The following is a 13,008-nucleotide window of genomic DNA, read 5'->3' on the forward strand; positions in this document are numbered from 1 at the left end:
GGACAGGAACCAGATCTAAAAACATGTAAATGTGACAAAAATTAATGAAGGGGGAAAATATTTTTTAGCAGCATTTTGAATGTTTTCAAGTTGTATCAGGTCACTGTACTTTTAGGAGTGTGAGAGAAAGATAGAAAATACTTTGGGAGTTGAGGTCCTGTGGAATGTAGAAAACTGTCACAGCTGCGCTGGGAGAAGGGCCCAAATGCAGGACCCTTCAATGTAAGCAGTGCGTTTATGTACAGTAACGTAAATAATACACAACAATAAATCCCTGTGCCGTGTCTTCCTCCCAGTGTCTGTGCCCTGTGTCCTCGCTTCCAAGTGTCCATGCACCCCGTGCTTGCTGCACTCTCATTTCCAGGCTCTTCCTGGGAAATAACAGAGGCGGACGTTAGACACTTTCCAACTGCAGCAAGCTTACGCTTACTGATATGTTGAAAACACTGACGGGTAGTCACATAATGATCAAGCGTCGAAGAGAGCTCCACCACACTCCTAAGTAGCTCCTCTGGCGAGGCTTGATCAGCTGCAGGTGTGTGATGATCTTCAGGAGGAGGAAAATTATGGAGAGATCTACACTTTTAAGAAAAGTAACAAGGAATGTGTAATAGGTTACTTTCTTTGAGTAACAACCCCAACACTTTATCCAGTCCTGTGCTACATATTCAAAAATTATCTGACTGCAGTAAAATGGACTCTCATATGCTTTAAATTGTTTTCATTGTATGTTTTGTTTCAGTTACCATGTCATTAAGTTCTATTCATGCACTTCTATTTGTAGAATAACCCACCCTAACCCCATCTTTTTGTTACACCATGACTAGGATGTTCTCTAAGTGAACATTATGTAATCTAAAACTGGTTCTTCTGAAACTAAAGATCATTGTTATTGTGTCCCTCATCGTCAGACTTCCTGGAAACTTCTGATGTCATTCAATGCGTTTAAAAAGTGACACAGCAAAGATAACCATGTGAAACTCTCTAGCCGTGCCCCTTCTGCAATTTGAGTAAGTGCTAGACAAATATGAGAAACCTTTACCTCAGTCAGAGAAAAACCTACTTGATACACTTGTTGCTCAGGGATTTTTTTTTTTTTAAATTTGGCTTCAACAGTCTCGTGGTCCGGAGGAAGAGCTGGCTTGACTTTGGAATGTAATGATCATTATCATGATCTCAGATCTGTGTGTGAATTTTCATTTTCAAAAAAGGAGATACACTCAGCAACTCCCCAAAACACAATAATACCCCGATTTATCAGAGTCACAACTCCTTTACAGTCAAATAGCTGCTGTCATATCTTACTTAAGTCAATGAAAGGTTTGAACGTCATGTTCAGGTGAGAAGTATTTTATGTCATGTGGACTTAAGTGTAGTGTTTCGTCAACACTAAAGATTTTCCGGTTTTTCAAGGGAAACTCCCCACACAACAAAGGCAGCAGAAAACACGCTGGTCAGGGGTCAAATATATTATCTATTAACTCAAGGATCTGTCTGCAAACATACACGGGGGGAAATTTCCTACACTTAATAGTTCATCTAGTGGACCAACACTGCAGGAAAGAATCTCATAACTATTTTGATTATGGCTACTGTGTGTTTGTTTTATTATCTGAACAAATCATTGAGTTCCTTTAATTGTCATGTCACTGTTTGTTAATCAGTTACTTTATTGTAGAAGAAAATGAATGGGGGGAAATGAAAACTAAATATGAAAGAATTCCATGTGAATGCAAAAAAGAATCCCACCACTTAAAAAGGCATTAATCCCTATACATTTTAAGCTTTAATGTATCTTGTTTGAAGTACTAAATTTAAGCAAAGAAAATTTAACCCATGAACTGATTTTCATGATGTCCAGTTAGTTTGGACGGTTATTGCCCATCCAAACATTTGCCATACCTCCTGCACAGATGAGGTATGGCGAATGGTATGAATACAAAAAAACCAAACAAAAAAACCCCACCAAACCCCCCCCCCCCAAAAAAAAAAAAAAAACCACGTGGACACTGCTAACATAATGGACAGGTTTTTGACGGGGCTCCCACATAAACTCAAAGCAGAAGATAAAGCATCGACGAATATGTTTCCAAACCAGCTTCCTTCCAAGCCAAATACTAGAAAATAGGATGAAGCATATCGTTCTGTTGGCTTCACCTGCACAAGTGCCAAGGTTGGTCTCCCCGGCAGAATTAGTTTCCCCTGCATTGGGAGCACACACTGAGCTGTCCAAATCCTGACAAACAGTATCGCACATTCTGGATTTTTAGTTCACAAACACTTCTTACTTCTTGACTAACTTAGGGTGACCAACCATCCTCTTTTCCCCGGACATGTCCTCTTTTCACATTCTGTCCGGGGCGTCTGGGGGGATTTTCGAGATTGATAAAAATGTCTGGGTTTTCCTATAGGCCTACAGAGGACCCATGTGTTTGACGTCATCCCTGAGCTGCTGCTTTGTGAGCGCTTGTTCTGCACTCACAGATGGGACAGACAGCGTGCAGCAACACGCCTAATGATGTTTAAAAGATCCCAAAGCGCAACTGCATCTTTTCAGATGAACTGCAAAAGAAATTTCTATCGTATTGACACAGTGCTGGTAATTTTTCTTATACAGATGAGGCATTATTTCTGTACTATTATTTAATTCCAGAGGCTTTTATGTTATTTTTTTTGCACTTGTTGACTTGTAAAAGCCTATATGACACTTTTTATTTCACAATTCATTAACTTAAACCAAAAGCTTAAATAAATTTTACATGACTGTGTGGTACAATATTTGGCTGTATTCCCAGTATATATATTGTACAACTGCTGACCAACTAATTAACTTTTAACTTTCTCTTACGCTTTGCTCAGGTGACCTCAGTAATTCACATGATGTCTTAATGAGGTTTCCCACATTGGCCCCCGTAAAGATGTTAAATGGACTAGTTCCTTTATAATGCTTTGTAACTCTGCCTAAGCGCTCAAATCTATGTCCACTTTTTTCTATGTTCATTCATTATCTTGCCCAAGGATACTTGGGCAAGATAATAAATGGTGGTCCCTGGTTGCAGACTACAGCAACCAGGGACCACCAACTTTTCAATTAATAGATGATACTAGTAGACACTTGAACTTGGAAAGTAGACACTCTACCTCTAACCAATGTGCAATCACACTGTAATCTCAGATAAAATGCATTGAAATGTAATTCTGGGGGAAGATCCATAACATATACATGTACTTTTCTGTTTTCCCTTGAAGATGACAGATTAAAAACAATCCCTTCCTGGACATTTAAAAAGCACATTTACAACTTCAGGTGACCTCGATAGTTCAGATGATGGTGCGGTGGGGCAATGTCTACATGAGGCTTTTCTGCCTTGCTTGAGCAAGTCCATTCACACATTTATACAGCACAATTTTTTAAGTTGTAGGTTTTTTAAGCACAATCATTGTATCCCGATGCCTTGTAGAGTTTGACCTGACTGCATCATTAAAAGCTCACATGGGCCTATGCCCTGCTCTGTTTTCTGCTGTTTATTTTTGTTCATAAGCATATTGACTTGAGCTTGATTGAGAGTAAGATAGGGATTTTTTTTAGTTATAAACTAGTTACATTTACTTATGCACTGCTTAAAATGACATAAAAAGTAATAATGAAGTTTTTACTTTTAGTTTTCATATATGAGGCACATGGTTTTGCTTCTGAATCCAGCGTTTGGGTCCTCTTCTCCTACACCGTGACACATACAACCCAGCAATCTTGGAACGACACCACCACATGTAGGACACTTACAATATTTATATTTAAAAATGTATATTTCCTGACCCGTAGTGAAGTGTCAGGTGTGAATGAAGCGACTTTCAGAGATGACTCTTTGAAGTGAATAACGAGAATCAGTTCCTGCCTGGGAGCCTGAGACACTTTTCTTTTTTTTTCTTCCTCTCTCTCTTTTTTTTCCTATTCAAGTCATACATGATTGGTCAACTGCATGATGTGTGATGACGTCTGAGTGTTCGCACCAAACAGTCATTGGCCTGTACTGAGCAGAAGGGAAGGAGGGGAGGTTACAGACACACCACACGCTCATTTCCCTCCCTTGTGCTTCTTTGTACGTGTAAATGAGAGAGAGAGAGAACATCTGATACAAAGAAAACATTCTGGAAACTTGAGAAGATGACTGACGACAGTAAAATTTCAACCCCCTGAGAGAGAATCCTCTCCAAAACAGGGCAGTCAAAGACAGAGAGAATAAACGGGATCAACCGCTTAAAGCTGAGGGACTTGGCTTTTCTTATGTTAGATTTTATTTTGTGATAAGCTGTCCTGTTTCACTCTAGTAAAACAGTTAAAGGTTAATAAATATTAAGTATACATGGATCTTTTTGTCAAATTCAGATGTGTGCTTGTTTTTGTACTTCAAAATTTATTTTTTATGATCATATAAATAGTAAACATCTGATATAATGTATGTTTTGTATACTAGTCACTCATTTTACACATAGTTTTACTTTTAAGTTTTAATTTAATTTTTGGTAATGAATTAATTTAAGAAACAAAAAATCTGAAGAGCCACCTGGGAGCCAAAAGAGCTGAGCTATTAGAACAAGCTGGTAAGTCACTAGTGAAACCCGTCACAAAAAGGTATAGAGTGCTGCAAGAAAAATCGGCCTTGCAATTTTGTTGGTTGCTACCAGATTCCTGCAGTCATGTGATAGTTTGAGTTTATCATGAAGCTGATCATCAAGAGCAGAATAGGTATTAAAAAAGTCCTTCTGAAAGTTTTGATTTAAATAGCTTAATGATGGGGACATTTTAGACTAGAGCTTGTTTTTTGAATCTATGACAAAGTTTGATGGCAAAGGGAAAGTGGACCTTATCAGCTGGAGCATTTCAGCCACCATAGTGCCAGAGGTGTCATACAGATTATAGTTTGTATTTTCTAGTTTTTACTTTTGTTTTTATTTAGTAAGTTTCAGAAAAAAAATACAGAAACTAATAATCGTATCTGTTTACCACTTTTACAAAATCGTTTCAGTTAGTTTACATATTTTAAAGTCTATTTTGATTTTTTAATTTCAATCAACTAAAATGTAATTTCACTTATTTGCATTTAGTTTGAGTTATTAATTTAGTAAACCATACCATTATATATAGCGTTATAGTTTACTATAACTCTGGACAGCATTGATTTGAAGTTTAAAGACATTTCACAACATCAACTGTTAAAGTCCACGATAGCATATGACCTTAAGGACATTTCATGTAAGATTTAAACTTCCAGTTTATCAAATATCAATTTGCCAAGCACAAGCAGATGGATGTTTGTGTACTTTTTGACATTATTTAGCTGTTTGAAATTTGCATTTACAATTAACAGGCCTGTTTGTCCTTGCTTCACTTCAGTAGCTCTAGCTAACTGAGCATGTTTTACTGTTTTTTGGTCTCACTGCTTTAAAAGTACAAATTACTCTCTATATCCTTGTTCCTAGAATTTTGAATTTATTTGACTGCAGTAAAATAAATAAATTATTTTCACTGTATTTGGATTTTATATTGGCATTATTTTTGTTGTTGTTGTTGTTTTTTACAGTCCATGCACTCCTGTTTGTAGATGATCTCACTGTAAGACTATATAAATAATTTTACATTTTGTGCGGAGTGTAGGTAAGTTAGCCCCTCTTGTCGTCACACAATGACTAGGCTATTCTTTAAGTGAACACAGTAATTTAAACTGGTTCTTCTGAAACTAAAGACCATTGTTATCATCTGCCTTGTGTTCCAGACTACCTGGAAACATGTAATTTACGAACCCAAGAATTTCATTACAGGTAAATGTGGCTACACTGTTTATCTGTACATGACAACAAAACTTGAAACTTGATACTTCAATACGCATAACTTTCTCTAATCAAACAGGCAGATTGTGAGGAGTGCCTCAGACTCAAGTCGCCGCAAGAATGGAACTAAACGGCTGAGAGATCAGTCACAAGATCACAACAATTTTTTCATTAAGTCCATATCCGCTGAACTGTAATCTAAGAACCACACGGTCCATTACCTGCTAAACATCATGAAAAAAAAACAACGTTTTCTATATTTGAGTGGCATGCCGAAACTCAATCTACCTATTACTTCTTGTTTGTTCAAAAGCATCACATGAGAAGAGCACCAGTATGGGAATCAGGACCTCACAAATCATTATTCAGAAAAGGAGACTAATAATGTATTTTATTGGCGAGAAATAAACGAAGCAAATGTTCACCATTCAATCCATTAAAATGATTATCATATGAAATAAAAATTGGAATAATGTGAACTGAGCTTTTCAGCTGAGCTTAGGATCCAATGCTAAGACTTACTCTTAACGCATACATGTTGACCTACTAAATGGTAAAGTAAAATAATAGGGACCCCTTTTCCCCCACAATGAATGAAATCATTGTTTAAAAACTGAATTTTGTATTTACTTGCAAGTGCCATGTGTATGCCAATATATAAGACTGCAATATATGATATTTGGCAATGACTACTGAGGGGAAAAAAACTGTAGAATTTATGTACTTTAACTGATAATTTTTTTTCAAATGAAATTTAACAAAAACTTCCTGTTAATAAAGTAGAATAAATGAGTAAAAATGGAAGTTTCAAAGGAAAGATGAAATATTTATACTGTAAACAATTTTCAGTAGTATGAGTATTTTTAAATAGGAGGAAAAAGGCTGTCAACCACCTACTATTCCATCTTAAGATATTTCCTCAACCACCCTTAGGACCATCTCCAAAGGGGACGATCCCTTCTAGAGATTTTTACCCTGAACTCTCTGCCAGGTTTAATAACTGCTGAAGCTGTTGATCTTAGTAGTTGTATAGTTTGTTTGCTTCATGTTGTGATTTTTTCTTTTTCCCCCCTTTTTTATTCTTTATGTTTCTTTATTGAATCTTTGTTGCAATGAAGACGAAAGGGAGGAAGTAAAATAATAGAGTTGATATTTTGATTTCTCTACATACACGACAGCTGTGACTGGGAATTTCTTTAAATTTGGCTGCAACAGTCATGCAGACTAGAAGGTATTTTTTTGGCTTTGAGTAATCAGAGTCACTCAAATCTGTTCCACTCTTATGAATATTTCAAGAAGAAGATACATTCTGCAATTCTCAAATACTCAAATACAATGACATTAATCAGGTTAACATCTCATTTATAGTTAAATACTGTAAGCCTATATAAATAATAAAATAACTTTACATTTTGTGTGGAGTGCAGGTAAGTCAGCGAGTAAACATTTTTAAAGACATTTAAGCCCCTCTTGTCATGATACAGTGACTAGGCTATTCTTTAAGTGGACATTGAGTAATTTAAACTGGTTCTTCTGAAACTAAAGATCATTGTTTTGTCTAACTTGTGTTCCAGGGTATCTGGAAATGTGTAATGCCATTCAATGTGCTTAAACAGTGACACAGCAAAAATAATCATGACAAACTATTGAGTTTTACCCTTCTGCCAACTGAGTCAGTGCTGGACAAATATGAGCAAACTTTTCCCCAGACACAGAATAAAATAACTCACATATTTGCTCCTCTCCATATCCAACAGCTGTGATTGGAAATTTCTTACAACATGTCATTTATAGTTACTGATTGGATTTATTTGATTTTTGTGTGCCAGTGTCATTGTGACATCACATTCGTTCCAAGGAAGGTACACATAAGTGCTGGCACTGAATCCAATACAATGAATTTAGTATAACAGGAACTAAAATAGTGAAATATAACTTTCTCTAATCAAACAGGCAGATTGTGCGGTACCTCAGAGTCAGGTTGCCACAAGAATGCAACTAAATGACTGCAAGATCAGTTTCTACTTGCAAGATCACAATAATTTCCTCATTTAGTCCATCTCTGCTACACTGTGATCAAAGAACCACAGGGTCCATTACCTGCTAAACATCATGAAACAGTGTTTTCTATATTTAAGTGGCATGCTGCATATGTTTTCATTGCTATGCCAAAACTCAATTTATCTATTACTTCTTATTTGTTCAAAAGACCACATGAGACGAGAGTGCCAGTATGAGAAGCAGAACCTACAAAGCATTACTCAGAAAAGGAGAGTAATAAAATATTTTATTGGCTATTCAAACCATTAAAATGATTCTCATATGAAATAAAAATTTGAATAATGTGAGCTGATCGTTTTAGCTTAACTTCTTACCAAATGCTAAGACTTACCCTTAACACATACACTTTTTTCCTGCTTGGCCTTGAAGCTGGCAGATTACACATGATCCTGGAGAAAAAATTGTGTTTTAAATGATGCAGATGTGAAGAAATTTGGAATCAATTACATTTTCTTATAACATCTTAGGACAAGTTAAGAATAAATTTTATGTAAATGAAAACAAACTTAACAGTAAACTGTTCAAATTAGAACAGTTATGAATACCTTTATTTAATTTTTTTGTTTATCTTTTGCTTCACTTTGCAATTTTATCTCTTTTATTTTTTATCTCTACATACACGACAGCTGTGACTGAAGTCAAATTTCAAACTTCAAATTTGGCTGCAACAGTCACGCAGACAGAGAGATGAATTGGTTTGACTTTGGTGTCCAGTGATCACGATCACTGTGACCTCAGACCTCTTCCACTCTTGTGAATATTCAGCATTTAGAGAAGTCTATTCCTAGTATGGTTACTCCTCGTAGATGCAGTCACATGTTGTTAAAGCCAATGAAAGATCTGAATGTCATGTTCAGGTGATAAGTATTTAATGTCATGAGGGCTTTTGTGTATTGTTTGGACAGCGTTAAAAATTTTCCTTTCCCAAGCGAAACTCCCCAAACAACAAACGCAGCAGTAAAACAGGCTGGCCCACTGGTCCTAGCATCATATATAAACCCATAGGCTCTGTCTGTAAACATACACAGGTGGGGGAAAATTCTCGCAGTGAAAAGGCAAGCTGGTCAACCAAAGTGGTAAGAAAATTTTTCTTTAATTTTAAAACGTTTTTTAGTCATTATAATTTGTTTTCGTATTATGTAAAAAAAAACAAAACTTCAGTTTGTTCCCTCACTTGCTATAGTGTTGTTATTTTTTTAACCATTTTTTGTTGTTGTAGACCTACAAATACAAAGCGGAGGTAATTTTCACTTTTTTCCCTCAGAAACTGCTGACATGAAACTCGAGTTGCTTGTTGTGGTGGCTGTGGCAGTTCTGCTGCCCAGTTTTTCTGAGAGCCGGATCGTTTCCAAATGCGAGCTCAGAGAAAAGCTCGGTGAAATGCTTGATCTGCCCAGGAGACTGAAGGAAAGAACGTTGGCAACAGGTGAGCTCAAATGTGCTTTGGGTACTTAGCAAAGAATCTTCATAACCTTCAGAGTCAAAGTACAAATCACTTTGGTGCTCATGAAAATCAGGATCAAAGCTGTACCTTAGCGGTACAAAATTATTTAAGTTGACTGCTGCTTGATTCTTCTTCTATATTTGAGGAAAACATTAATTGCATTTGATATATCTGATGACATTACTTACTGTTTACTTTAAACATGCAAATACAGAATCAGTAATAAAGCTTTATCTTAGCTGCAAATACTTTGTGAAGTAATATTAGCAACATGCAATTTTTCTATTTAAATGTCTTTATCAACTGCATCAATAATGTAATTGTAAAGTGAAATTTTTCTACAACACAGAGGATAATAACTGAAAAAGTAGCCACCAAAGTAAAACTTTCTTGTCCTTGTTTGTGGACATGAATGGTTTGTTGCAGTTATCTGTGAAGTACAAAGGAGGTCTGATCTGAACACCAAGTTAGTCAAGTCATTTGGCAAGTGCATCCCTACCGCACCAAACCCAGCGGTGGTCACAACCCCCTCAACAAGCGGAGGCAACAATACGATCACTGGAGCAGCCACAGTGACAAACACCAATTCAACAACCATAGACCTGACCAGCACCACTACTGGTACTACTAACACTATAACTACTGTCAACTCCACCATCAGCTCAGGGAACACAACCTTTGTGTCAAACAGCACAAGTGGCGTGAAAAGACAAAGGCGTGATGCTGATTCACACAGTGAGAAGGGGAAAAAGTTTAGTGAAGAGGAGCACAAGGATGACAGTGAAATGGAAGACGAGGATGAAACAAGCAGTGAGGAGCATGATGAATCCAAAGGCCTTTACGGGCTCTTTCAGCTGTCTGACAGAGAGTTCTGTGATTCGGGATTATGTCCATCCAAAAGTATGTGCCATGCCTCCTGCACAGGTGAGTCCTTGCAAACAAGCAAACACAGATTTACTGTTTAAATGTTGCTTTTTTATTGTGTATATTAAAAATGGTTTCTTTTTTCCTTGCAGCTTTTACTGATGATGACATAACTGATGATATTGCTTGTGTTGTCAAGACTGGTTACTGGAAGTAAGTTTCTGGAAAGCACAACACAAATAGGTCAGATAAATAACCAAAGCTTTGAAAAAATGTCATATTATTGTGTGATACATTAATTTGCTGATTTATTCATAATATCCATATACTGAAAAACAGCAAAAAAATTCAGTAAGGTGTTGGGCCATAATCACGTCTCCAAAGCATTTAGTCTTTAACACTGCTGCAAGGATTGAACACCATTATTGTGTTGCCTAATAACTGCCTTTTGTTTTAATCAAACAGGGAGATCATGAAAAGTGCCTCGAAGTCATGTCGTCGCACCAGGGATTTCTTTGAGGAATGTGACTAAATGGCTGTGAGATCTTGGTTGCTACAATTTCCTAATGAGATCCATCTTCCGTGAGCTGTGATTGAGGAACCGCATGCTCCATTACCAACCAAACAGCATTTTTTGTTTGTTTGTTTGGTTGGTGGATCATTCAGTAACCGTTGCTTTGTACCTGTATGTTTTAATAGTAATGCCAATAGACCTAATCAGCCCTCAAATTCCTACAAAGTAATGATTACTTTTTCAAAAGTCTAAAACTCAACGCTTTACATCTATTTCTTTTCTTTCAATAAATATTGACTTGCAGCATCTTTGTGTTTGTGTTATTATATATTTATAGTACTTTTAATAGTAATGACAAAACTGCTTCAATCTCATGAAGACTACCTGTTGCTTCACGTTTATTTAACACCACGACATGTGCACCACCATACGAAAAATAACCCTGAAAGCATGAGAGATAAAATTTTGCTCCAACCAGGAGACTTAAAGGTATTTCATTAATCAGAAATAAACCAAGCAATTGGCTACTGTGCAAACCATTAAAATTATTCTCATATGAAATAAAAATGGATTAAACTGAGATATTTATACAGTAAAACCTCAGGACCAAATGTTAAGACTTACTGTTAACACATATTGTCACGGTATGGCATGGCACACCGTGGAAGGAGTGGGGAAGGAGGACCCAGGCGCGGTGCTCTATGTACAAACAGTGTTTATTTACAGAGTGAAAACAACGTAACAATAAATTCCCGTGTCGTGTCTCCCGTGAATAGTCCGTGTGCTCTCTGCTCCCGTGTCAGCACCCCCCGGTGCTCGCTGCTCTCCGTGCCTTCCACGCTCTTTCTGCGGGAAACAATAGCGCAGCTGTCAGGACACTCAGAAATGGCAGGCATACACTTTCTGACTAAACTTAGACAGGGTGACTAACGTGGAGTCTCATGCAATGATCCCGCGTCGGTGGGAGCTCCAAGACTCTCTTAAGTAGCTCCCCCGGCGAGGCCTGATCAGCAGCAGGTGTGTGGCTTCGGGTGTGGCCAGTCCCCTTGCAGGGCCACACCCTCCAGGCCTGACGCCGCCTATAAACAAGTGCTCAGCCACCCACACACACATATACACAAGCACAGGGAAGGAGGAGCAACACCAAAATACACAACAACAATAATAATAATAATATAATACATGACTGCTCAGGGATCCTGGGTCGCCCAGTCCCAGGACCCTGACACATATATTCCTTTTTTCCTGTTTGTCCTTGAAGTTGGCAGATTATAAAGGACCTCTTTCCATGTGTTTCAGCTCCTATTTACACTTTGCCTCAGGTGACCTTTCTGAATGAGATATTCCACTTTGGACCCTATAGTAGTAATTATAATAGTCTAGTTCTTTTAAAATCCTTTTCTACTTTGACTGAGCACTCAAGTATAATTCACTCATTCCCACACACTGTCATATAGTGACTTTTTCCCTAAGTACTTTCTATCTGGCATTCACGTACTTATCAGCATTCAATATAGGGCTTTGGAGCGTGATGTCACGGGAGGTGGGCCACGCCCCCTTCCGCCATGACAGTAGGCCAGACACAGGATACAGCTTCAGCTATGGTTCGTACGTGTTGTGTTGTCAGTTGCAACGTTAGATCACACGATCGTGAAGGCAAGAAGCTGGATAATGGGCTCTCTTTTCATCGTTTTCCATCCTGGAGGCAACGTAAGGGATCCCATGTATCCGATATTACTAAACAAAGACGTCAGGCTTGCATTGCAGCAGTGAGACGAGCGGATATCGAGTTCTGTGCAATCCCCAGCTTTTTGTTGGTTTGAGCTCTAAAAACATACTAAATTGCTATCACTGTACACTAATCCGCACATAACTTCCAGATGAATCACACACCTGTCATTGGAATATTGGTGTACATTTACCTTATGTGTATGCACTAATTTTATCTTACAGGCTTTTGTTATGCAGCTGCAGAGTCTGAAGGTGTGCCCTGTGCAGAAGTGATTGATGAAGATCTGACAGAAGTGGGGAGCGGACAGACAGCATCACGGAAGCTAAAGGGCAGACGAAGTATTGTGTGTGCAATGAACAGGGCAGAGCAGAAATAAACACAACACTGCTCGATAAGATTGTTAAGGTTTGCTGTGTTTTGGTGAATATGTGCCCCAGTGTGGTTGTCAAACCAGGGCCAAATGAAACTTGCTCTTGTTGACTATTCATAAAGCTGTTGTGTTGCATGTGTAGTTCATTGTAAATAATTGTACTTTGTGTGAAGTAGTTTCAATAAAACAGAAAA

General features: G+C 37.7%; 1 protein-coding gene across 1 annotated transcript; it reads left to right on the forward strand.

The window, feature by feature from the left end:
* The first annotated feature begins 9,165 nt into the window (after positions 1-9,165).
* On the forward strand, positions 9,166-10,730 carry LOC146622690 (uncharacterized). Its single transcript, XM_085366346.1, has 4 exons — positions 9,166-9,316; positions 9,761-10,258; positions 10,351-10,411; positions 10,664-10,730. Exons 1-4 carry the CDS (start codon positions 9,166-9,168, stop codon positions 10,728-10,730), a joined length of 777 nt encoding a protein of 258 aa, XP_085222472.1.
* Positions 10,731-13,008: the final 2,278 nt, after the last annotated feature.

This window comes from Diplotaxodon limnothrissa, linkage group LG11, assembly GCF_057381915.1.
Source record: "Diplotaxodon limnothrissa isolate DT_005_m linkage group LG11, D_limnothrissa_male_GT1.1, whole genome shotgun sequence".
Taxonomy (NCBI): domain Eukaryota; kingdom Metazoa; phylum Chordata; class Actinopteri; order Cichliformes; family Cichlidae; genus Diplotaxodon; species Diplotaxodon limnothrissa.

Bases quoted from the DNA above. Each gene is read 5' to 3' on its own strand.
- LOC146622690 (XM_085366346.1), top strand. From the start codon at position 9,166: ATGAAACTCGAGTTGCTTGTTGTGGTGGCTGTGGCAGTTCTGCTGCCC. The intron at 9,317-9,760 runs GTGAGCTCAAAT...GGTTTGTTGCAG, and splicing joins GGAAAGAACGTTGGCAACAG to TTATCTGTGAAGTACAAAGG. The intron at 10,412-10,663 runs GTAAGTTTCTGG...TTAATCAAACAG, and splicing joins GTCAAGACTGGTTACTGGAA to GGAGATCATGAAAAGTGCCT.